The sequence below is a fragment of the Thamnophis sirtalis genome, unplaced genomic scaffold (assembly GCF_051295495.1).
Source record: "Thamnophis sirtalis isolate CommonGarterSnake01/CBP01778 unplaced genomic scaffold, rThaSir2_p1.2 scaffold_8, whole genome shotgun sequence".
NCBI classification, from domain to species: Eukaryota; Metazoa; Chordata; class Lepidosauria; order Squamata; family Natricidae; genus Thamnophis; species Thamnophis sirtalis.
This window is the reverse complement of record NW_028261388.1, coordinates 24231882-24259352: the sequence shown is the minus strand read 5'-3', so window position 1 is coordinate 24259352 and position 27471 is coordinate 24231882. Positions and strand designations below refer to the sequence as shown.

Here is a 27471-nt window from a genome sequence, read left to right as displayed (position 1 = left end):
TTGTAACTTCAAAAGTTGCTTTAATACTTCAAAACCACATTTCAAAGGATTGGGGATTTACAAGGCTCACAGATCCCTGGGTTTTAGCAGAAATCTCTGAGTTAAATCTTAACCTAATTCATCTGCAATATGCCCTAATGTTTAGCAAAACAACAACAACAGGCAGAACAGATTATATGTTAACATTCATTCACACTGTGACGTAGACCAAAAATTTTAGATAGACATTTCATTGGAACAGAAAATAATTACAATAAAATGGCTTCGTTTAAAATTTTTAGTTTAGCCTGAAGGCCTACTTTTGGAAAAAAAAAAAAGAGGTTTATCAGAAATGAAATTACCATACCATGATTATACCATGGTATTCTACATTTTTACATTCTTGGGAAGCATTTTTTAGCTCAGCCATAGATTAGAAAGATCCTAGGTGAATACTACTTGGTTACAATGGCTTTTAAAATGTCAAAACTTTATCACTGCTACTTTGTACAAGAATCAGCTCATCTCTTCCAGCGAATAGTGGTTTTGAGGCAGAAAAACAAACCCAATTTATTAAGAATAAAAATATAAAAAACAATCATTTTAAATAGTCAAGTGCAAATTAGGTTGAATTTTAAATCATACTCTCCTTTAAAGACAACCAAAGGGAAATACTGAAATTGTTAAAACACAATTTACCAAGCTAACAACGATTCATCAAAGTGATGCAAATCTTCAGTGTCAGTCATTACTGAATTCAATGAACATGAAAAGAAATCATCCAGAAGATCCTGTTTTGCAGAACTTTCAAAATCAAATTTCTTCAAAGGCGATTTGAGTGCTGATGGGTTTCTGTGGTCTTCAAGTCCATTTTCCTTTAGAGAACTCAAGTAATTAAGGTCATTATCTATGGCCTGAAAACTGGTATTTTTGCCAACAGATATCGGCATGTCTGAACTGTCACCTCCCATTTCCAGGTATCTACATTCCTCTTCCTGTGGAAATTCTAAAGAACCAACAGTTGTAGCTGGAGACAACAGCAGCTCAGATAAAATGTCGTCATAATTTGAACTGCTGCATTGGGACATGTCAGTGCTTTGAGAATGAATGGATTTACTATCCCAAACATCAGCCTGCATTTCTTGGGTATATAACAACCTTGTCTGCAAAGGTTCCATCTGTTTTCGTGTCTGGTCCTTGATAGTTTTCTTGCAAGAGTTTTTGTGTCTTGCCTTAGCTTTTACCAGTTTATCTAGTGAAGCTAATTTCTCTTTTTTAGCCTTAAGCTGCTGTAAAAGTGTTACGCGTAGCTGATGAGTTTTATCGATAAATGACCCAGTATTTTCAACAGATATAAAACTCTGGTTTTCATGGTGGGCATTTTTCAGTAAATCTTGGTTAGGAAAAGCATCCAATGAAGCTGTTCTTTTAGTTACAGCTTCACTTTTTCTAGCAGGGACAAGATTTTTGACACGGATGTTTGCAAGAGAAAAAGTGGTCAGAGGAGATGTTGGAAGAGTTCTAGCTGAAGAATTTAATGTTGCCACTTTACTTTTTTGCGAAGATTTAGTTTGGAAACCACGGAAGTGGCCTGCTTGCCTAACAAGTGAACTGGACTTTGTTTCTTTTTGCACTGATTTTTTGCAGTTTTTTGATTTACTCGGAACCACCGCACTTTTAGGCATAAAGGAAGAATATTTTCCAAGTAAGCCATTTACCCAACTGGCTACAGATGGCTTAATTCCATTTGTACTGGGTGAGTGAAAGCTAGGATTTTGGTGAGATGGAGCAGAAATTTGGGGATTTATTTTTATTTCTTGACCGAACTCTACAACATTAGACGTTCCCAACTTAGTGTTTCCCAATTTTGTTTCGTTGGTTTTTTTCTGAGGATTCTTTGGATGGCAATTGTTGCTCTCTTCTACTGGAACTAAGGTGACTGCAGTTTCTGCCCCTTGTGGTAATAGTATTTTGGATGAGAAATTTATTTTGCCATTACTTAAAGTAACTGATGGTGTAGTAACTAAGTTACTTGCGTTAATTGGCTGTCCTTCATGCCTGGGAGCACTGGTATTTCCTAACACTACACTTTTCTTTTGAGTATCTCCTTCAGAGGTTGGTGGGCACATATCTTTCTGATCCAACTCTTGCAACTGTAATGGACCTGTTCTGACTATCTGCTTATTTTCTATAGCTCTATCTTCTAACAGTTGTCCACCTGAGTCAAGATTCAGTGTTACATCATCATCATCATCAGACAGGTTGCCCAAGCCATGAAGCAAATTATTTTTCTGATTGCTTGCTAAGTTTTTTACTTCCTTTATATGTGTGTTCAGCATGTCAACTGCCTTATGACAGGTTAGAGGTACACTCTCTGCAGTTTCATCATTAGAGTATTTAACTGGAGTTTTTGATGGTGCCATCATTGTTTCTTCAACTTGTAAATCCAAATAGTTGGTCATTTGTGGCGGCTTCCTTTCCCAAATGACAATATGTATTTCTGCAGAAGGAACTTCAAAAGTATGGTGTCTTCTGGAGAATGAACCTTTTAAGTCATCACACTCAAGCCATATTCCTAAAAATAAAATATGAACAATTCAGAATATTAGGGTACATTTCTTATCATTCATTTCAGATAAATGAATCTTTAATGCTCACTGAGTATGTATATGTTCAACTATAATTTATGCATGGTTTGTTGAAAATGGATAATTTTGAACTACGTGTATTGAAATATATCTGGTTTATTTTTTCACTCTCCCTCTATACCTATTGACTTGCAGCTCTAAGAATTCGATAGAGAATTTGGAATAGCTAGTCAAGCACTAACCGTGTTTATATGATTTAACTGAAAATCAGTTAGCAAACCATTATACTCCCAAGATTTCAAAATATCCAATGTTTATTGGATTCTCACAAAAAAGCTTGTGGCTTATTCATCGACATTGCATTATTCCTTATGCAATATATGTATCTCATACAATTCAGCATTATTAATAGGCCTACAAAAGTTTTGAGTCACTTTCAAATGCTTCCTCCCGCCCCAAACATCTACATAAGTCACAAATATTCCATCGAGAGTCTCAAAAGAAAAACACCATTATTTGATATTTTGCAAGGCCATCTCTGCTTGACTGCTTGGACGTTTGTGTGCTCACCAAGGGGGAAATAAAAAAAGTTGTTGCTTATAATTTATTTAAAGTCTCCTGTAAGTCTCCATTAAGCACAGATGGTTATCAGGTAATTCACACAAAAAAGATGTGCCTTTAACTTTATTACTTTTAATTTTCTTCAAGTAGGGCAAACTTTCTGCTTCTTTGAGATAGGTAGCTAGTTCTGTGAATGCAAAAGTCAGAAAAAGCAAGCTAAAATCTAATTAGATTTGGCTTGCTCTGAAGATTTACCCTAGAGGTCTTTATATATTGTATACAATTAAACCAAGAAGGAAATACTAAACTAGTCCCTAGACACCTACAAACTCTTTGAACTTGAAGTTCCAGGAGGTTGGCTCTAACTAGAAACCATGTAAAGATATGTTGATGTAGGAATTATTTGGAAGGTTGTTTCCCATGTGCTTTGAAGCATTGTATTATCATACGAAAGAGATAAATAGTTACATACAGGTAGTCCTCGACTTATGAAAATTGTGCCCAAAATGCCAGTAAGGAAATTGTGAACTGACATACTAAGAGACATGACAGATAGTTCTCGACTTATGATCACAACCAAGCTCAAAATTTCCATTACTAAGCAAGTCATTTGTTAAGTGAGCTTTGCCTCATTTTATGACTTTTCTTGCCACAATTGTTAAGTGAATCACTGCAATTGTTAAGTTAGTAACGAGGATGTTAAGTGAATCTGGCTTCCCCATTGACTGCTTGTGAGAAGGTCGCAAAAAATGAACACACGAACCTGGGATGCTGCAACAGTTGTAAATGTGAAAAGGGGTCATAAATCACTTGAGTGTCATTGCAACGTCGAATGGTCACTAAATGAACTGTTGTAAGCCAAGGACTCTGTGTGTGTGTGTGTCTGTGGTGAGGGGGGGCTAGCAGGAGAGACTTCTAGAATATTTCCATTTCAAGCCAGCCTCTTTGAAGGATGCTCTTGACCTTTCTTCACCTTCACTATTTTGGGGCAATGTTCTCAAGCTAATTCATACACATCCTCCTTTACCACTTTTGATCCCCCCCCCCTCGATCTTTATGCTCCTAAAAGGTCTTTTGTATTTCTGTAACCCTTGGTCTCCTCCAAATGTGCCTCAGATACCATTGTATTATACTGGGACTGTTGGTATTACTAGCCAATTCAGATAGACGGATATTTTGGAAGGATAAAGCAGATACAGGGAATAGTGTCCTTACCATCTGAAGTCAAGATCCAGGTTATGAAGTGCTTTGCCTTCTGATATTGAACCACGGCTGTTACTTGATATGAATATTCTTGAAACTGAAAGGAGTAGGCCATCAAATTGTTATGTGGCAAGCCTTCAACAAAATGCACCATCAGAACTGAGGAGATCCTACCAAATAAACATAACAATTTGTGATTTTTAGAAGCAGAAAACATCCCTGATACTAGTGTTAATTATCTCACCAAAACTGAAAACATGCAGTGGGATTAAAAGCTAAATATCAGTAAGCCGTCTATGAGTTTTCACAAAGACCTCGAGGTATGCAGAACATTTGGCAATCACACCCCAAGTGAGATTATATAAATGAATACAAATTATATAATCTTATTTGGGATGTTATTGTAACTCAGAATTGTTAAAGAGCAGATGCTGACCTTCGTATTTATATAATATCATTCAAGAACTGAATTCACACATTTTAAGCCATGTTAGTTAACCATGATTTACTGAATAAACTACAGTTAGAGTAATATAGAATACTCTGTGTAAAATATGGTATGGTTTGGATTGATGAATACAAACAATACTGCTCCCAACTATGAAATCAAGAAGCCATAAATACAGGTCTTAAAAATTTACATTAACTGTCACTTATTATTGCTTACCAACCACTGATGTAGTTTTATCTCATTTGGGGATTATAATAAAATTCTCACTTACTTTTCTAAAACCATTTTTCTTCTTTGAGATGTGTGATTGCACTTATTACAGGGAGCAACATGAACAGCATTCAGTGGGTGCCACTCTGGGATTATATTTGTAAACGTTGTCATTGCCTGCTGACAACTAAAAATAAAATGAATATATATTCAAATGAAACAAGGTTAATAATTTATTCCTATATTTACAGGATGTCATCAGTTAGGACAATTAATATTTAAAGAATGGTGCACATTCACTTCACTTAAATTATGAAATACTATTCAATATTATAAAAGTTGTATATTCTGGAATTTTAAACTCTGGAGGGATAATTTGAGATTGAACTCAATAAATCCACCTGAATTTTTTTGAAAAATAAAGCTATTTTACTTCTATTTCAGAAACACATAAAAATCTAACCATCAAGATAAAGTACGTTATAAATCTCAATTAGGACGACTTTAGATTTTAGATGAGTTATAATCAAATTGGTACAAATTATCTCTTTGAAAATTTAAGTCTTCAATAGATGCATTCCTCCAAATGGGGTTTTCTGCATCAAAATATTGAATATGGGTGTTTAAGATGTTTGATTTTTCTGAAAATTACTGTATTTTTATGTATATGTAGTCTCAACTTGTTTGTTTTATTTTGTTTTCCTGCCTGCTATTTATACCTTATTTTTTCTTCATCCTTGATGTTTTGCTTTAGTTTAAAGAGCAGAGTAAATACAAATCCAGGAGCTAAATATGAATGCCAATTTGGGATAGTAAGAATTGATTTGACCATCATAAATAAAATGACTGAAGTAAGATATAAATTTAGGCTAACACTGAAGGGAAATTCAGGACTTGTTACCACTTGTAATTGTCTTTCTATTTTATGCTGAGAGAAAACATATACTAAGACATTTTAAAGAAATATGTTTATGTCTCAATGCATACAATTACAACAGTTAGGATAAATCTTGAATGGCAAGAATAAAAACTCAACCTCTCTCAAGTATAACAGCAGAGGGTTATGCTGTTTCAGAGCTGTGACTCAAGATGCCCAGTAGGCAAATCACATGCTCACAACTGCCCTCTCCTGCCTGTATAATGTATTATTTGCAAAATACTGATTGAAATGCATGGCTATATCAAGGAGGAAGGAAGAGCAGAACTTAGAGAAACCAACCTGTTGTTGCTGTGGTAGCCACACTGCAAACATTCAAACTTCCAGGAGAAAGAATGGAGAAAGAGATTCTCTATATGACGATCTTTCCGCAGAAGTAATGGAAAAGCAAAAACTGGAGTTTCTTCCTCCCCTTTGAAGAAAAACACAAGACAAAAATGTAGTTTTAATTCATGTAATATTGATTATTTCAAATGAGATGCGAAGGATATAATTTTAAATATACTCTATTTTCTAAAAATTTGTTTTAAGTATTAAGAAATTGTAATAGCCAATTCTTTTCATAACAAGTATTTGTGTACCAGTTTATATTACTGTAACATGCATAATATATATTGCTGATAGTTCATATAATGAAAGAATAAAGGATGAAAGGATCAAAGGCATTGATACATCTATATTTAATATAAATCTCTCTAGTTAGAAAAATCTGTAAGTATACATTTGGACTACAGATTACACATTGTGTTTCCTAGTGTCGAAAAATTAAAATAACATTTAATATTTTTCAGAAACTGACACGATAAATTTACATTATGTAAATAGGGGAGTATATCACTGGGTGTGTGTGGCTACTAGACTAATTAACTGACCCCACCTCCCCCTATGTTTCCTGCTCTCCATCCACCCATATTTTTAATTTCATATTATTGTACTTCCATTGTTTATTTTTATTGTTTTATTCCTTTGCTATTGTCAAAATATTTACATTTTATCTCCCTCTCCCCTTTCCTGGTTTTATTGTTGTAAGCCACCCAGAGTAGCCCTATGGCAAGATGGGTGGCAAATAAATTAAATAAACAAACAAACCTCAAGTTGAAGAAATCCTGCCAAACACTTATAAAGTTGTAGCTCCCCACCGCTTTACAGATGTACATACATACAAATACTGTATATTTGAGGCTCCAATCCTGTCCTTAATTATCCAAGAATACTGATTTAAGTATGGATTGGAGACCTGCATATGTAAGAAATATGTCTCTTGCTTTATAGAAGGGTGCAGGGAATTCTGATAAAAAGAGAACAAAAAACCCCCAGATACTTAAAAGATCTAATTCTACTGTTCATATACACCCTATTGCTGATGCAGAATAAAAAGTAGAAAACTGACTAGCTTACAGAAAATTATTTGCTAATATTAGCCAACATTCTGGGAATTCATCAACTACATACTTTATTTTATATTATTACAATGCTGGTACAATTAATGCCAAAGTTATGATATGGTGCTACAAGAATTAAATATAAAGGACTCTTGGGGCTCACGTCTGATAATTTTTCTTTCTTTCCTTCCACTGAACAGTTCCTTCTTCCTTTTCCTTCTTTGTTAGTTTGAACACAGTAGCAAACTACCGTATTTTTCGGAGTATAAGATGCACCAGAGTATAAGACGTACCAAGGTTTTGAAGAGGTAATTTTTTTAAAAAAAGTTTTTGCACTCTGCAAACCTCCCCAAAATGGCCCATTTTTTGTGAAAACGGGCCCTTTTTTTCCCAAAAAAAAAGGACATGAATAGCTATTGGGAGGCTTGTAGAGTGTTCCTGGGGGTGGGTGGGGCAAAAAGAAAGGGCATTAGGAAGCTCATAGAGTGCTCCTGGGAGTTGGGGGGGGGGGGAACTGAGCAAAAAAAACGGCCCATTTTTGCTCATTTCTGCCCTCCCCAGCCCCCAGGAGCTCTCTGAAAGCCTCCTGCAAGCTATGCATGGCCATTTTGGTGAAGGGGGTGGGGTTTCAAGAGGCAAAAAATGCTGTATTCAGTGCATAAGATGCACCCAGATTTTCAGCCTCTTTTTTGAGGGAAAAGGTGTGTCTTCTACTCTGAAAAATATGGTAGTCTCAGAGGAGTTTAACACTGTTTTGTAGAAGCATTAGAAACCATACTCTACTATCTCAAACAACACTGCTTACAGTGTGTCTTACGTCTAGGGTCTGGGAAGAATGAAGTGTCTTGAGCTCTTAAAGTGCAAAACTATGTAGCCAGGCAGGATCCGTTCCTGTTTACTATTTCTACATTCAAATGATTTCTCCTCTTCACCAATGCTTAAAACAACAATGCTGCATTGAGTAAAAAAAAAACAGTTCTATTCCCTTCAAGAAGCCTAGAAACATTAGGGCTTTTGCACCTTCCTGTTCAGGTTCCCTAGCAACTGATATCCAGAGGAACAGTGCTTCTGAAAGTGGAGGAAATATACAGCTATCATGACTAGCACCTTTATTTTTCATAAACCTGTCAATACTCATCTAGTCTAGAGAGCAGTGTGATGATTGGTGGCAAATGCCATAGTTCATTACTTTCTTTTCATTATCCAGGATTCCCCCCCCCCCCAATTCAGCCTTGTACAAACACAAGGTTTGCTTTTAAAAATGTTTCAGAATTAATCCTTACCATCTTTATATAGAGCCAGGAAAGATTCATCTGAAAATATCAGAGTGCTCCTACTAATGAGTGTGTGGATAAGCAAGAAAAATCTACTTTTTGTCTCAATATAAGGCTGCTTCCTATGTACTAAACTGACACTCAAAATTCTTTATATTCAAAGGAAGTATACCTCTAAATATTCAGATATTAGACACTAGGTACTAAAATATTAGCTCATGTCTTCATGATGAGTTTGAGAGTTTCGCAGGAAACTCTGGCTGAGAAAGTAGAAATAATATAAACATTAACCATAGAAATTAATGACAAATATAATCAAGTTTCCAGCTAATGGATAGATCAAGTTTAGCATGTATATGTTAATATATAACTCAGAATGTTTCTGCTGCTCTATCAAAAGAATTGGGGGAGGGGAGAACATGTAAGAAAGCAAACTGCAGTGGTTAAAAATGCAGTTTATTGTTTAATTGTTCTTCTCCCCAGTTTGCAAAAACAAACTAAAACCCCGCACAGAAATACACATTTAACATTACTTACCAAATTTACACCCAAGCAATGGCTGAAGTTGAAGAAATATGGTACTCCTGATGTCATTTAAATGAGATTCAGCTCTTACCAAAACATCCAAAGGAACTTCTGAAGCAAGTTCATCTGTACAAAACAGTTCGCTAATCAATATCCTTTTTTATCCCCCAACACTTCATTTCAGCAATGAACTAGGTATGGTTCAGAATTCAGGTATGGTGCAGATATTTATAAGGAAAAGCGTTTGCTATATAATTCGGCTCCCGCAGCCATCAGAAAATATGCTGACTGGAAGCTGCATAAGAACTATTAGTTAATATGCTTGCCAAAGCCAAATTTGTATTCTGCTCTTATGAATTGCTTTTTAAACAGCACTCTGAGAGAACGTAGGATCTTTCAAAAATTGATCCAATATTTCCCTAGTCACCCACTAGAAAAACAGCATTATTGAAAAATGTTTGCAAATACTAATAATCACTCTCTATAAGATGAGGAGGCCAGAGATAAGTGCTATGTTTTGTCCTCACTCTTGTTCAAAGACACTTGAAACATATCCCAGAATCCATTCTAATGTGCCTGGATTTCCTTATCAAACATTTAGGGGATCTTTAGCAGATAAATACACTATATTGTCAAAAGTATTCGCTCACCTGCCTTTACTCGCATATGAACTTACTGTAAGTGACATCCCATTCCTAATCCATAGGGTTCAATATGACGTCGGTCCACCATTTGCAGCTATAACAGCTTCAACTCTTCTGGGAAGGCTGTCCACAAGGTTTATGAGTATATTTATGGGAAATTTTGACCATTCTTCCAGAATCGCATTTGTGAGGTCATACACTGATGTTGGACAAGTTTACATGGCCTACCACTTCGTGGCTGAGTTGCTGTCGTTCCCAAACACTTCCACGTTCTTATAATATAGCTGACAGTTGACTGTGGAATATTTAGGAGCGAGGAAATTTCACGACTGGATTTGTTGCACAGGTGGCATCCTATCACAGTTCCACACTGGAATTCACTGAGTTCCTGAGAGCGACCCATTCTTTCACAAACGTTTGTAAAAACAGTCTGCATGCCTAGGTACTTGATTTTATATACCTGATTGGAACACCTGATTCTGATTATTTGGATGGGTGAGCGAATACTTTTAGCAATATAGTGTAAATGTAGGAAGGATTTCCAAAAGATCAATCTGAAAATTATATGCCAGGTATTATATTTGCTACATTGGGACTAATTCAAGGTCATGACAAGATTCAATGAAAATTATCTTCAATATCAAACTACCATTACATTTTTATTTTATCTTGTCACATCTGGATGCTAATACTGGATGGCGAAGTGGTAAGAATGGCATGTGAAAGTGGAAATGAGACCCACAAAAAAAGTAAACCTTAACAGCTTTTTAACTGATTAGCTTTCATTAGACCTGATTTGATTATTCTAAGGTTTTTAAGAACCCTAACTAACCTCTCATTTCCCAGCATTAAAGGTTGCTATACATCAGTGGTGGATTCCGGATCCCGTTCCAACTGGTACGGTTGGAATAGGTCTGGCGGCACTCACATGGATGTGCGCAGCACGCGCACATACATCTTAGTGCCTCTGCAATGCTCCAGCTGCTCATAGGAGCATTGAGCAGGTGCTGTACGTGCCGTGCGCAGAAGTGCCAAAGACTTAAAAGACAGGTAGGGAGCTCGGGTGGGCCCTCCGTAGCACCTTACCGGAATGATATCCAGTGCTCTGGGCAGGTTCCGGTATGCCCATACTGGGGCGTACTGGCTGAAGCCCACCACTGCTATACATTCTAGAAACAAATCTGATTCCAGAGCGAAACGAGAATATCATAAGCCCTACAACGATTTTTACTTTTTATATATACCATATTTTGGAGTATAAGACGCATCTTTCCTCCCCCAAAAAAGCATGGAAATGTTGGTGCCGAATACAGCCATTTTTGGCCTCCCAAAGCCCTGCCCCTGCATCCCATTTTTGCAAAACACTGGCCTTTTCCACCAAAACAGGGGCATCTTTGCCTTCCCCCAGCCCCGCTGAAGCATGCAGAGTGCTCCTGGGGACCGGGGAGGACAAAAACCTTTTTTTCTTACTTACCTCTTAGAAATCTTGGTACATCTTATACACCGGTGTGTCTTATAGTCCGAAAAATATGGTACATTTTACATATACCACAATATATTAAGTAACAGGTCTCCGAAATAAACAACCCCCTGCCTCTCCGATTGGGCTTACCCCTTTGGCAAGTGTTCACAAGTGCAGCAGCTTCATTATATTTCGTGAGCAGATTCTGGAATACCGACGTGTTTTTGGAGAGTCCAGTAAGCATTCTTAATGTTTCCAAATGTACCAGTATTGACAGAATGCAATCTAACCAGCAGAGAGCATGTGTATTTCTCCACTGAAGCCGCAAAGGCTCCTGCACAGATGACTTGCTTTGTTGCAGATCCTGAGACACTGACGGAGCCATCTCAGGGGCTGACAATAACTGTGTGCGCACACTGAGCACTTCTGGTGAGTGTTCTTGAGCTCCCAAGCCCATTTTCTGGTTGATGGATTCAGCTTCATCAGAAAAAGTTGGCTGCTTGGCTTCTGAAAAATCAGACTGACCTGATGGAGTCCTAATTGGATTATTTCCATTGCAGTTGGGAATAAAATCAGATCTGGCTGTCTCCTCAGTGTCCATCAAGTCATCAGTCCTAATCAATTTTAAGCATGGTTCAATAGAAGAGGTCAATAGGTTTGTGCCAAATAACTTTCTTTTCCCACAAGTGCCCTGAGATGAATAACCTTTTGCATCACTGGGAATTACAATAGTGCTTAGCGGTGCAGACCCTAGAGGGTAAATGCACTGAAATAAAAACAAAACGAAGACATTACACTTACATTTAGTCCAAGTAGATTAACAGCATATGATGCACATTTTAGGAATGAAATGGAGAAACAGTCACAGAAATATTAACTGCAGTCATAGTCCTCAATTTGCAACCACAATTTGGACTAGAATTTTCTTTACTAAGCAAGGCAGTTGTTAAGTGAGTCACATCTGATTTTATGACTTTTTCTGCCACACTAAATAAGCAAATGGCTGAAGTGTCTGGCCTGCAACAATCTTTTCTTTTGGATCTTTGGCCTGCCACACTTTCTATTATTCCACTATGCATTTTCTATTGTGGGAAAATGGGAAGGGAGGTTGTAAGGAGTTACATACTTTGTAGCCATAACAAAATTCTTTCTAAAAAACCAAGGTCATCCTTTGTCTCTGCACCTCACTGGAACTGGATGGGTGGAACTGCCAGCATGGCAGTGGGAGATTGGACTTTGTGATGGACCTGTGGGTGTGGGGGCAAGATCCTGAACTTTCAACTAGGGTGGGAAAATTAGAAAGCTTTCAGATTTGGCTTTTCCCTGATGTGCCAACATGACTCTCTTAATAAATTGGAACTTTGAGAAATACTTTGCCTTGGACTTTGATTTACTTTTGGATGCTATTTGGAATGCTTGCTAAGTGAATCACATGGTCATTAAATGAATCCAGCTTTCCTCCATTGATTTGCTTGTCAGAGACAGCTGGGAAGATTACAAATGGCAATCAAATGACCCTGGGGCACTGCAACTGTCACAAAGATATGGTTGCCAAGTGCCCAAATTTTGATCACGTGATCATGGGGAATGCTACAATAGTTGTAAGTGTGAGGACCGGTCATAAGTCACTTTTTCCAGTGCCATTGTAACTTGGAAAAGTTACTAAAAGTAGAGGACTTCCTGTACAGAAATTAGGCATCCAATTAAAAAACTATTAAAATCAGAGTTTATTTTAAATAGTACTGTTCTCTGATACAATTTTTTTTCTCAAAAAAGCATCCCTGATACTGCACAGCAACAAATCTATAAAAGTATTTCCTTTGCATGGAGTGTCTGTTTAAAATTATTTATGAGGTGGGGAGGGAAGCATGTTTTTGAAGGCTATTTTTAAGTGTTACTTTTCTAGACATCTGTGTGCTTAGAAATACAATTCTGCTACTGGTTCCTTCCTGTATTCCACATAAATGAAGGATATTTCTAGTTTCCTTGAATCAAGGTTAGACATTAAATACTGCAGGCTTTAGCTAGCCACTCTTTCTTTTTTAGTTTTCCCCCTACTGATTAACCTTCCTTCCCTTTCATTGCTGCAATCTTTTTTCGTGTCTTTATCCACAACTAGAGTGGAACCTATTGTCTCTTTCTCACGGAGTGTTCCAGCCTACTCTGACAAGTAAAAGATGGGAATGAGTTTAATATCAAAAGAGTCAATACGTTCTTCTTTTCGGGTTCTTCCTTCTTCTTCCTGCAATTTATTTTTGTGCTAACATGCCTTTACAATTCAGAACACCTTGAAGACTCCATAAAGGATTCTTCTGTCTCTGGTAAACTTTTTTTAAATCTATAAAACATTAGGGTGTGAATACTAAAAGGCAGGATTCACGTTTACAGATATACCTGACGTAAGCAGGGACTGAAGCACACTCTTAATATCCATAAATTAAGAGATGTTTAACTACACGAGGGGCATAAGTCTGGGTGGGGGGAGGGAAGCTAGGAATTCCTTCACTTATGGAAAAGGGCCAACCTTTTTATATTATGAGTGGTCTAGGAAAATTAAAGTCACAAAAGCACATTAAATTTATCTTAAGACTTTAAATATCAGTTTTAGTTTTTATTTTATATACCATCTATGAAAATTGGGGAAAGTAATTCTGGAACTCACAAAATGGATTGGGGAACGACACAAATCCACAGATTTACCAATGCTAATTAATATAAAAACATGTCTAAAAGTTAGCTACACTTTTTTACATTTAAAAATCAAGAGATGTTATAACTTTAGGTATACTAAGCAGATTACTCAATAAATTATCTATAGCAGATTACTCTATAAATTATCTATGAAGTTTAAGAATGCCACAAATAATGGGAGTGGAATGGGTACTTTGCTTTCAAATGAGTTTCTTTCATATTGTACATCATATAATTCACTATATGTAGATTTTCCTGAAAACAATTTTGCTGAAATATATCATGCTTGACCTTAATAGAACCTAGATACACTATATTGCCAAAAGTATTTGCTCACCCATCCAAATAATCAGAATCAGGTGTTCCAATCACAGATGTTTAAAGTGAATTCCAGCTTGGAACTGTGATAGGATGCCACCTGTGCAACAAATCCAGCTCCTAAATATTCCAGTCAACTGTCAGCTGTATTATAAGAATGTGGAAGTGTTTGGGAATGACAGCAACTCAGCCATGAAATGGTAGGCCACGTAAACTGACGGAGCGGGGTCAGCAGATGCTGAGGCGCATAGTGCGAAGAGGTCACCATGTTTCTGTAGTCAATTGCTAGAGACCTCCAAACATCATGTGGCCTTCAGATAAGCTCAAGAACAGTGCGCAGAGAGCGTCATGGAATGGGTTTCCATGGCTGAGCAGCTGCAGCCAAGCCATACATCACCAAGTGCAATGCAAAGCGTCAGATGCAGTGGTGTAAAGCATGCCACCACTGAACTCTAGAGCAGTGGAGATGCGTTCTCTGGAGTGACGAATCGCGCTTCTCCATCTCGCAATCTGATGGACGAGTCTGGGTTTGGCGGTTGCCAGGAGTACGGTACTTGTCTGACTGCATTGTGCCAAGTTTAAAGTTTGGTGGAGGGGAGATTATGGTGTGGGGTTGTTTTTCAGGAACTGGGCTTGGCCCCTTAATTCCAGTGAAAGGAACTCTGAATGCTTCAGCATACCAAGACATTTTGGACAATTCCATGCTCCCAACTTTGTGGGAACAGTTTGGAGCTGGCCCCTTCCTCTTCCAACATGACTGTGCACCAGTGCACAAAGCAAGGTCCATAAAGACATGGATGACAGAGTCTGGTGTGGATGAACTTGACTGGCCTGTACAGAGTCCTGACCTCAACCCAATAGAACACCTTTGGGATGAATTAGAGCAGAGACTGAGAGCCAGGCCTTCTCGTCCAACATCAGTGTGTGACCTCACAAATGTGCTTCTGGAAGAATGGTCACAAATTCCCATAAACACACTCCTAAACCTTGTGGACAGCCTTCCCAGAAGAGTTGAAGCTGTTATAGCTGCAAAGTGTCATATTGAACCCTATGGATTAGGAGTGGGATGTCACTTACAGTAAGTTCATATGCAAGTAAAGGCAGGTGAGCGAATACTTTTGGCAATATAGTGTAGTTGATATTTTTGTCTGTTAACTACTCAGTGATAAAGTAGAACAATAATAATCTGGTATATCACAAAAGGTATCCAGATTAAGGAGAACAGAATATAGAAAGGTTATAAGAAAACTTTAAGTCAATAAGTTCCCAAACTACTGAAATACCTGTGGATTTTCACACAGAAAAATAGATTCTTCAAAATTGATGTGGTATTTTCTTATGTGTCGCATCAAACCAATCCTTTTACAGGCTGGGCAGCATCCATCTGGAGTTTCTTCAGCAGAATTACAATTCTGAAAAGATTAATACCAGACAACACGTGTATTGAGCTGAAAGATCAAAACACTGCAAAATAATTTTTATAAAATGAAATGCTAAATTTGACATCAAACAAACAACACTAAAGCAAATAAATATTAGAACAATTCATATCATTGATAATTTGACTTTTATAGAATGTTCACTTGTATTTATATAGAGAATAACACATTACTATAATTCTGAACTCCTGTATATTTCATGAACTAGAACAAATATTTTCACATATATTTGTACTAAGATCAGAAAATAGTAAATCTTTCGCCATTTCAGTAAGATTTCCGTGGAAAAAATAATTTTATAAGAAAGTAAGAGGTCAGATATTAAAATTAGACCTGTAAAATCAATTTTAAAAAATCTCAAAATTGAGAAGGAACTTTGCACAAAAGAACTGAACTGACTTTTCCCAAATACCCCACCATGTGGAGTGCAGATGTCCCTACATCAGTCACTTGCAAACCATTTCCAATCTTCAGGGAATCCATCATTCTGAGGCACTGGCTAAATTACCATGTCACTTGTAACATTTTCAAGTTCTAAGGAGTTTTTCCCATATATTCTGAAAAATAAAAAGTGGACAGAAAAAAAGTTACATAAGCATTTTTCTCATAGCAATTCTTAGAAAGCATAGTCTAGAAATAAATGTGTGGGAATGGGAAAAGAGGACAGCACTTAATTACTGTATATCAAAATAAATAACAAAGAATAGAGTAGGGAAATGTGATATACACCACAGTGGAGATATAATGCCACCAAACTAAACTTTAAAATGTACATCTCCTATAAAACAGGTGAATTAATCACCTCAACGCTCTTTAAAATACTACTGCATTTTATCTGTGTTTACAAACAAGAGAGAATGTTTCAGTCACTAGCTATGCTCTTTTTCAGATCCGAACGCATGACAGATTATGACTTCAACATTTGGTCCTATTAATGCAATGCTGCTAGGTTTAGGCAGACAGACATTGTATGCTAGACTTCCATGTGTGGCCCAATAGCCCTGTTCCTCGAATTCACAGGTGCCTGAGTATTACCTTCCTTTTTTTGAGACCCATTCCTCCTATAATCAATCCTGTTTGCAAGAACCCCAGCAAGATACAAGGTGGCAAACTCCAGATAAATACAAGTGCGAAGAGAACTCTATTTCAGAAAAATATTCCTGATGATCAAGAACAGTCTGGGGAGAAGTTGGTGGAAGTGCAGCTGTCCTGCACTTCCACCAACTAGGGAAGGTGGTGATGGCATAAATCAATGATGGCGAACCTATGGCATTCATGCCACAAGTGGCATGCAGATTCCTCTCTGTGGGCATGCGAGCCGTCACCCCAGCTCAGTTGCACCACGCATGCCTCCTGCTAGCCAGCTGCTTTTCGAGTCTCTGCCACACATGTGAGGGGCACATGTGGGGATCGTGTCGGCATGCACGAGGGGTGCGTGTGCTCTGTGCAGAGGTGGGGTGCACATGGGGTGGTTGTGCGTGCATGCATGGGGGTACTGGGGGCTGGCGCACACATTGTATTATGGATGTGTGCGCACACACTCTTTCAGCATGCTACAACAAAAAGGTTAGCCATCACTAGCATAATCTTTTTGTGTACAGCAGAGAAAATCATGCAGGGTATCACAAGAAGAACTGGCCTCAGTTTGTTCAATGCAGAGCTCTTTTCTCAACTAGAAAGAGAGTGATGTTCTTCTCTCCACAAGAAACTTAATTACATCAGGAGACTGATGACAGTTGACATCTTCATTCCTCATAACAATCAAGTGACAGCTGATCCTGATCCAGTTCTAGCTGCTTATCCCAGGAATATGTGATATAATTATGCATGATGGCACACAATACTACCTGCCTTTTAGGACTATGCTTAGGAAGGTTTGTGGTCACAGCTTTAGCTTCATATCCTTTTCTGGTTAGCTTTAATGAATGTTAATTATGGTGTAGTATTACAAAAGCTCTAATATAATGGTCAGGATTTCAACAACTGATTTAGAAGGTAACTTTAAAAAGAATTATATAATGCAGTGCAACTACAAGAAATGTGAAAGAAAGAGGGGCACAAATAATCATAGGGAGGCTATAGAATAAAGCAGGACTATAAAATAATCAAGAGAACAGCAAATGTATCTCAAAAATTAAACATGAGGATTTAGGAACCTAAGAGTGGTAATGTTTTCCTCAGTCCTATAAAACTGAGAGAACTAATTAAAATATCTAAATTAATTTGGAAGCTTTAGAGCTCATTCTTTTATTACTACTACCAAAACTCTATTTTGTAAGTGTTCTTCTTATGAAAATGTTTACTTATATAAATCAACTTGTCTTTGGTAAAATGCACTAATTGCATGCAGAACTATGATATCCTGCAATTAATGCTACATTAAGAGTGTGTAAATGCCACTGCCACATTTGTTTTATTCAACAATTTTGAATAAAATCTTACTCATGTTGTGCATATAAACATGAAAGAATGTACATAGAATCCTTAACCAACTTTATCTATTGCCTGTTTCACATATAAACTATGTGCTTAAGAATCAAATATGAACTGGAACTTACTAAGAACTATTTAGTTCAGATAGTGTAGAGACAAATAACAGGCTTCCTCCACCTATTTTGGGCTCTATTCCAATAAATATGGTCAATGACAAATCAAAACAAAATATCTAATAGGCTATCCTTGAAATAGCATGCATTCTTTCAGTTCAAAATGACATGCACAGCATTCCCTCCCCTAAAGTTTCCTCAAAACAGCTTTTACTTTATCAAATGAGTTTCCATGGTTGTGGGTGAACTTGCCTGTCTGAATATTGTGATATACAAGCATACAAACGCATACTTTTTTCTTGTTTTTATTTCCAAGGAAATCTTAGATTTCAATATACTATTTAAAAAGAAAACATTAAACTTAAAAATGCAAATAGGAACATTTGTATACACGTGAAGGTACATTGGACCTATCCAAATTAGCTTCCAAATTCTGTGCATATTTTAAAAAGATAAAGACAGAGGATAAGATATGTATTAATACACACATTAAACTAAGCATCAGATCTAGATGAACTTGAAATATGCGGTTGGGATTTTGAAGTTCTTGGTGCTATGGCACTCAGAAATGCAGTATATGTATACACAAGGCCAGGCATTGATGTGGAAATGCCAGATATGGAAATAAATATCTTTATCACTGAGATAGATTACTCCAGCAACCTCTTTAATATAGATTGGCTGACCATAATTAGAAATCCTGCCTATTGCTGCTTTATTATCATTACTTTATTATACAGTATTCATTTTTCTATGTGAAAAATGCAAAACTCTTAACTATCTTAGAAATAGATGCAATGTTGCCCTATTCTGCAGCAGGATACCAAATCTATGTGCATTATTTCTTATTTCCTTTAAGAGCTGACATCTGGAATGTGATTGATTCCATATTCATTATTATGATATTCATCATAAATCAGGAACATGGGCAGGAATAATTGTTCTAAAAACACATGTATATTTTTTGCAAAAGAAAAACACAGGAAGTAGCATAAATGTAGAAATATAAAATAATCATGATCAAAATAAATGGCATCACTTGATATAGAAGATCAACTTGATAAAAATGAAAGTTATTTAAGAAACTGGGGATTGCTGTTCAATGAAATAGAAAAAAATCCTGTAAATTGAACAAATGTATAAAACTATCAATCTTTCCTATATGGCTACTGTTAAGTAAATTAATTCTCATGACGTATAGTTCTTTCATCTATTGGTACATATGCGATATCCTTGTGTTTACATGTCCTTAGTGCAAAAAGTACAATGCACAGCAAATAAAAACTGTGTCATTAAGATACTCTATGCAGAGATACCATAATTCATAGCAGAATGTAATGGTGCTATGACCTTGCAATCATGACCTTGCAATTATGTCTGTGGGGGAGAGCAGAGTTTCTCCATTTCTCCAAAGGAATGGTTACAGTTCCAAGAAATCCAAAACAATGGACAAGGTAAGACTCTTTAAACTATAAGTCAGATTCTTCATATGAAGATTGTTCTGTGCCATATTGACTTAAGAATTCAAATTAGAAGAGCAATGCTGTTTATATTCCAATGTTACAACTCTACTACTATGTTAAAAACAGTATTGTTTCTACACTGTGTTGTTATAGAAACTGGGCAAAGCTGGAAGGTAAAGGAGAATATGTGTAGCTCAGGGTTGAAATGAGGGGTCGTTGGTGCTCTCTGAGCTTGCTTTTTTTCTCGCAGAGGTTTCATTACCCTAAGTAGGTAACTTCATCAGTGCTAGTTCTGGAAGCTGAAAGGTTGAGATACAAAGCTACAGTTTGAGGAAAAACATTTTGATTACAATTAGCATTATTTATCTCTAACTCATAGACTATAATTCTTTCTTTGTGAACTTCTGACAAAAAATACTAACAATATCATTATCACTGTAGATTAAACAAAGTATCTACCTGAAACACACTGACAAATATTTATCTTGTACATATTGACAATATAGTGATTTCTACTATATCATAGTTTATTGTAGAGGTGGAGGGGGAGTTTTTGGCAATAAGTTAGACAACATGGCTATATTGGAGCTTCTTAACATATGTTGGCAGCCTATCACAGTGGAACATAATGAACAATTAAAGGAAGTGAAAAACAGTAATGTTGGATATGAAAAGCAAGCATGATTTTTCATGAAGAATGCTATGAAATATTAAAAATCCAATCACTTTTAATGCACTTTCTGGCATGGGAAGTATAACAGAATTTAATATTAGCTATACACAAATATGAGTTAGAATGTCACTGCTCCAATGTAATGATGTTTGGGATGCATGTTAAGAAATGCCATTTTCAGATGCGTTTAATCAATTTCACTATTACAGTTGCTATCTGAAATGGTTCCACTCAGTTTTATATAATACTGTACTTTATTACCACATAAAGCAAAGCATTTATACAAATAAATACCATGAGAACATACACATGACAGAAACACCAAAAATGTTTGCCTATGTCCATGATGACAAAGAATCACAACTCTACTATTAATCCTATTCTGTGCTAAACAATATGAAAGTATTATGAATTAATGAATATGGCTACACGGTGCTATAAATTTTCATAGATTAAGTACATTGATAGAAAACATACCGAAGGGTATTACATTTCCTTGAAAGTTTTCTGCAGTTCAGATTAAGTAGTAGTACTGTGCAACTGAAAAGGAATATTGTCCATAAACACATAAATAGCAATTACAGATATTCCTCAACTTATAACTATTTGTTTAGTGACCATTCAAAGTTACAATGGTACTGGAAAAAAATAGCTTATGACCATTTTTTACACTTACGACTGTTGCAGCATCCCCACAATCAAAATTTGGACACTTGGCATCTGGTTCATATTCATGACAATTGCAATGTTGCAGTCGGGTATTGGGAACTTCTGACAAGCAAGTCAATGGGAAAGCCAAATTCATTTAACAATCATATTACTAACTTAGCAACTGCAGTGATTCACTTAACAATTGTTGCAAGAAAGGCTGCAAAATGGAGCAAACTTAACTATCTTGCTTAGCAACACAAATTTTTGGTTCAATTGTGGTTGTAAGTTGAGGACTACCTGCATATTGAATAAATCAGCATTCAAATAATTCAATTTCATAGCATTAAAATCATATAGCACCAAATACTATATTTCCAGCTTCCTTTGTGCTACACCATTGACCACTTAATCAGTTTAAAGCATTGTCTAACTATCACTGAAGCAATATGATGTCTGTGCTCATTACTGATATTAGCACAACGATAACCAAGAAACATGTAGTAAATATGTAGTGGTAAAATTTAGAAAATATATACCCTTAGTAAGGTGCTCCAAAGTAAAAGATATAGAATTGAATAAAAATAAGTACTAATATCATGATTAAGTATTGTAAAATCAATGCATACCAGTCATATGCTAAAACCAAAGCAACATGTCTATGCACCATGTAACAGAGGTCCATAATCATTTTTTTAATTGAAACCCGCCAGGTTTCACTTATAACTAGACATTTCTCTGGAAATATCTGATGCAAAGTCACTAAACATAATTTAAAAATATTTTAACCAGGATAGTCTCAAAGGTGCTTTTCAAAAAGGCAACTGGGCTTTATTTTTCCTTGAAGACGTTTTGCTTTTCATCTAAGAAGCTTCATCAGTTCTGATTGGATGTGCTGCGAGGATAGAAGGATTAGTTCTGATAGATGCTGTAAAATCTGTCTGACAGAGCTAATCTTCCAATCCCACCACCATTCAGTTAGAACTGATGAAGCTTCTTGGAAGAAAAGCGAAACCTCTTCAAGGAAAAACAAAGACAGCTGCCTTTTGAAAAAGCACTTTTGAGACAACCATGACCTGGCTGACTGAGACTCTCCATAGACATTTAAACAGAATAATGTTGCTGTTTAAAAATATACTGCATATCAATGGTGGAATTGGCAAAAACGTGGCATTCTATCTCATGGATAAACCAGGTGTGCAGAAGTCAATTCTATGGAGTTCAATTAAGTTTACTTTCGGGGAATTCCAGGCTCTCTCTTAAGATTCATGCCGTGTAGCAAACCCAACACCTGATTTCCATAAGAAAAAAAATGACAGGTGAGTTTTCACCCATCTGATCAACTCCAGGTGCACAGAATTACAACTCCAGATGCAACTAATCTTAGAAACTTCTGGAGTTACAGTCGGACAGAGCTGAAGGGCATTATATCTTGAACATTGATGCTTGTGAAAACCCTGTCCTAGCTGCGTATGCCCAAAGCTGATGATTCTAAGCAATTCGATTTGGAATTTAGAATAGAATAGAAAAGAAATAGAATAGCACAGCATAGAACAGCAGAGTTGGAAGGGACTTTGGAGGTCTTCTAATCCAACCCCCTGATTAGGCAGGAAACCCTACACCACTTAAGACAAATGGCTATCCAACATCTTAAAAACTTCCCGTGTTACAGCTTTCACAACTTCTGGAGGCAAGTTGTTCCACTGATTAATTGTTCAGGAAATTTCCTCTCAGTTCTAAGTTGCTTCTCTCCTTAATTAGTTTCCACCCATTGCTTCTTTTCCTGCCCTCATGTGCTTTGGAGAATAGTTTGACTCTCTCTTCACTGTGGCAATCCCTGAGATATTGGAACACTGCTATCATGTCTCCCCTAGTCCTTCTTTTCATTAAACTAGACACACCCAGTTCCTGCAACCGTTCTTCATATGTTTTAGTCTCCAGTCCCCTAATCATCTTTGTTGCTCTTCTCTGCCCTCTTTCTAGAGTCTTTATATCTTTTTTACACTGTGGTGACCAAAATTGAATGCGGTATTCCAAGTGTGGCCTTACCAAGGCCTTATAAAGTGGTATTAGCACTTCACGTGATCTTGATTTTATCCCCGTTTATGCAGCCTAGAATTGTGTTGGCGTTTTTGGCAGCTGCTGCACACTGCTGGCTCCTATTTAAATGGTTGTCCACTATGACTCCAAGATCCCTTTCAGTTACGTGTACCTGTGCACGTTGTTTTATATCATTAAAAATCATTACTCCAAAAAATATTAATTAATGAAGTTTTCTTAGCTACCTGCATACACGAAAGTGCAGGAACCCAAGGAACCCCGTGTTCAAGCATGCACCAAGCCCCGTTTCCCGTGGAGGACCGCAGGCAAGGGAATTACTCACACCATACAGAACACGTTGATACTCGTGGTGACGCCAGACCGCGCAGCAACCTGGCGAAAACCGGGACTAGCAAAACGGGAGCACAGGCTCCCTCCCCTCCATTAAGGAAACGTATAACCCGGGCACGATTTAAAGGCTCAGCTCACCTTTTGGGTCTCCACGCACTGAGCCCGAAGAAAGCCACGCCGGGTCAAGCCTCCCTCGAGAAACCGCCCGCCGCTGCGATTACCTGACGACGCTCGCAGCGCGTTCAGGCCGGCTCAGGCCTGGTGCAACTTCCGGCGAGTCCTCTTGAAACCGTTCCCCGCGAAAAAAGAGTCCTGGTCCCGAACTGCCCCGCCTCTTCTTCCGAGCATACGCGCGAGGCGGGTGGTGGGAGGGTGGTGGTGGTTAAAAAAAAAGGCCCCCTGGAAGATACGGCGGTTTGAATTTTCTTTTTCCTTGGGAAACGCCCACCGAGAGCGCGGGGAAGTTAAGAGGCCGCTAATGCGAAAGTTATTCTGTGGGATTTAAAAAACAATCCCCCCCCCTCTTAGTTTTGGGGCGTGGGAAATGTAAGACTGCCGATTTAAGCCATGGCTCCAGATTCATTCCTCCAGAGGAGGATTTCTCTTACTAAATACTGTACGCTGCCTTGAGGCTACTATAGTCCTAGATGCAATTCTTTACAAATAAATCCTGTTGAGTCTCCCGAGGGGATGATCTACTACTGCAAAGTAACTCCCGAGGTATTTTCCTCTAAACTTTTGCTTTGGGGGTCTCTTTCATTGACATTTTACAGTATCAAAACTGGTTCATTCCATATGTTTGCCGAGAGGGAACGGAGGTATTCTACATTCCTAAATACAGTTTTAACAGCTCGGTATTTTATGTAATTTTCTTAAGAACTGGACAAGCAAATTAGTTTTAAACAACTAATGAATTTTAAATAGCGTGGTTTAAAACTGATCCCTTTACTCGCTGGAGGTAGGCATTATGCATTTCTTGTGTTTAAGACTTGTGCATGAATTCTTCATTAACATGTTTAGTTAAAGGGCTCTTTGGCAGAAAGAGTTTGGGAACCTTAAATGTGTTAGGTCTAGTCAGTCATTCCTAAGAACAATAAAATGTTAAAATTAATTGTTTGGGCAACGGGGCATGTAACAAACAAGGCTAACAGCATATGTACTCTGCAACTGGGAGTATTTATCCTCCACGAACTTCTTTGTACTAAAGTTGTTTGCCCATCCCCACGCAAAAAAACAAAATTTCACATTGTAATTAAGATCTCCATGAAACATTTCTCATTTTTTTGCTGAATCTTTCATATTCAGCTTTACTAAATCATCTTTGATTCTGTTACTTATTTTTACAATATATAAATATATATCTTTTTTTTTAGATACTCAAAAGTGAAGGCACTGGCACTTAAAATGTACACTACAAAACTGTCATTATCAAACTGAATTGAAACAGTAAAGCTCTGACTGAAGAAAATGATCCAGGTGCTTTTTCTGATATTAGAAAAACAGACCGAAAAAGAGTTATGTTCTACAACTTGGGACCTGCATGGCTTTCCTTTATGTGTACAAGAAATGGACCTTAGAAAGTGAAGGTATTTTCAAGAGAGCCTCTCCTGCTACTGTTAATATGCAGACAGTTTCATATCAAGATAGACTATTTATCAAGCTTACAGCATCTAAGCTATTAGGGCTTTGAACTTTAAATTTTAAAGTTTGAATTGTGAGGAGAAAATATTTACAGGATTGTGAGGATGCCTAATTGTCAAATTGTCACAGGGTAGTTGTTCCAGTTTCTTGGACAATTTGCAACTTCTTCAGTTATATGGTATCCTTTTTGTGCTACTTCTAGCAAACTTGTAGATATATTCCAAGTGTGGATGTATCATAGATTGGTAGAAAAGCGTTATAATATGGATAGATTCCGTTTTATTTCACAGTTACCTCCAAGGACTTGTATTGTGTCTTTTCCACAGCAGGAGCACAAGTGAAGCAACATTTTTTTGTTGATCTATCTGCCATAAACTCAAGAACCCTTTTTTTGCATCTTGGAGCGAAGGGAAGGACGCGACAAGCGGGTATGCAAAACAGCAACCTTTATTGTGAACAGAGTAACTACGATTCAACGTGGCGTGGTTCGCGCCAAACACTTATACCCCCGGGTTTGAACGAGGAGCCAATGGGGCGTCGAGTAGCTCGACCTATCAGGGCGAGGATTGAACCGGCTCCGCCCGGGAACCAATCAGAAAGGGAGTCCTTATTCCCGCGCTTGTATTTCCCGCGCTAGTATTTAACACCCCTCCCCCCCTAGTCAAAGAGTTCCTTAGGAAGGGCAAACATAGTCTTGCAAGTAGGTGGGACGGTGACGTTCTCGTCCCGACCTTCGTGGCTCCCCGGCGGTTGTCGTCGGGGGGGAAACCGCCGGCGGAGGTGTGTCCGTGGCGGGGCGGTGAATCTGCGACGTGGTCCCGAGAGGTGGCGCTGGCCCCGGGCCCGGTGCCCGATGTCCGTTTGCCCGGGGTGGCGTCTCCGTGGCAACAGGAGCGTCCGACAGTGGCCCCGTGCAGTCTGGTTGGGGTGTAGGTTCAGAGTCTCGATAAGGGCTTCGAGGAAGGGAGTAGCCGGGTGAGGCGCGTCTGTCCGCGCGTCTGTCCGAAAAGTTCGTATCGGCTTGTCCCCTGTTCCCCGGGTGGAGGCGGTCCGTCGGGGGGAAGGTCATCGAGGGTGGCTCATGCTGAGAGCGGGTGTCTGAGAGGCTCGGGCCGTCTGTTTCCGCGGGGAAGCGTCGCCTTAACTGGTCCACGTGGCGCCTCCATTGTGTTCCGTCGGCCAGGGCGACCCTGAAGGAACAGGGGCCAGTCAGGGCTGTGATGGTTGCGGGAACCCACCGTGGATCCCCAGAAAAGGAGCGGGCCCATACAGGATCCCCTAACTTAAATGTGTGGGAAGGGAGGGCCCCCAGGTTGCTCGGCAGATCCCCTGCGTAAAGTGGATGGAGCCTGTCTAGGGGGGTTCGCAATCTCCTACCCATCAAGAGCTCCGCGGGACTTTTATTAGTCGTTGGGCAGGGTATGGAGTGCTGGCTCAAGAGGTAAGCCGCCACTCTTTCTTGCCAGTCGCCCTGGTCCATGCGGCCCAAAGCTTCTTTGGCTGAGCGAACTGCGCGCTCCGCCCGGCCGTTGCTAGCTGGGTGATAAGGGGCTGTGGCTGCGTGTCTGATTCCTTGTTCGGCCAGGAATTCTTGGAACGTGGTGGAGGTAAACTGGGGCCCGTTGTCGGAGACTATCACATCCGGTAACCCATGTGTGGCGAACATCTTACGAAGGGCCCTCACTGTACTCTCTGCTGTGGTGGAGGTCATGATTACCAGCTCCACCCACTTGGAGTAAGCATCGACTACTATCATGAAGTTTCGGCCGTGGAAGGGGCCGGCAAAGTCAATGTGTAAACGGGACCATGGGCCTCTAGGGATTTCCCACTCACGAGGGGTGGCTGTGGGGGGATTCGGCCTAGAGTTTTGGCAGATCCTGCATCGGCCTACGTAGTCTGCAATTTCCGAATCTAGCAAGGGCCACCACACATAGCTACGGGCTAAGGCTTTCATTCGCGCTATGCCTGGGTGGTTTTTGTGGAGTGCGGGCAGGATTCGTGCCCGCAGGGCTGTGGGAATTACTACCCTATCCCCCCAGACAAGACAACCCCCGTGAAGGGCGAGTTCGGCTTGTCGTGCTTTAAATGGTCGGAATTCTTCCGTTACCTTTTCCGCGGGCCAACCCCTCAAAACCCATGAAGCTACTTGGGATAGGACGGGGTCAGCCTTTGTGCAGGCTGCGACGTCCGCGGCAGAGACGGGGAGGTCGGATTCGGCGATGGACAGAATAGAGAGCGCGGGCACGTGGGCTGTGTCCGTCTCTGGCAGAGGGCAACGGCTCAGGGCGTCTGCGTGCCCTAGCTGCTTGCCCGGACGGTATAACAGTGTGTACGAATACGCCGTTAGGAACTCCGTCCAGCGTGTCATGCGGGGAGACAAAATGGGGGGGGTTGGCTTGTCGCCTGCCAGTAGCCCCAGGAGGGGCTTGTGATCCGTTACAAGGG

General features: G+C 38.8%; 1 protein-coding gene and 1 long non-coding RNA gene across 8 annotated transcripts; one reads left to right on the top strand and one right to left on the bottom strand.

Annotated features, from left to right (window-relative positions):
- On the bottom strand, nt 1-23658 carry USPL1 (ubiquitin specific peptidase like 1). 7 transcript variants are annotated; one of them, XM_087721262.1, is made up of 10 exons: nt 23524-23637; nt 20824-20886; nt 16064-19993; nt 15509-15637; nt 11367-11982; nt 9123-9236; nt 6212-6341; nt 5054-5179; nt 4344-4501; nt 1-2554 (listed from the first exon to the last, which is right to left on the bottom strand). In XM_087721262.1, exons 3-10 carry the CDS (start codon nt 16148-16150, stop codon nt 675-677), a joined length of 3240 nt encoding a protein of 1079 aa, XP_087577388.1. In that variant the 5' UTR covers nt 16151-19993; nt 20824-20886; nt 23524-23637; the 3' UTR covers nt 1-674. The 7 variants fall into 7 exon arrangements, with proteins under 7 accessions (XP_087577388.1, XP_087577390.1, XP_087577386.1 ...); XM_087721264.1 differs by having other exon boundaries at nt 16064-16221; XM_087721260.1 differs by having other exon boundaries at nt 16064-20886.
- An 80-nt stretch (nt 23659-23738) lies between these two features.
- LOC106550942 (uncharacterized) lies at nt 23739-25416 on the top strand. The gene is made up of 3 exons (XR_001313696.2): nt 23739-24105; nt 24759-24971; nt 25353-25416. It is a non-coding gene; the product is annotated as an uncharacterized LOC106550942 (long non-coding RNA).
- The last annotated feature ends 2055 nt before the right edge of the window (nt 25417-27471 follow it).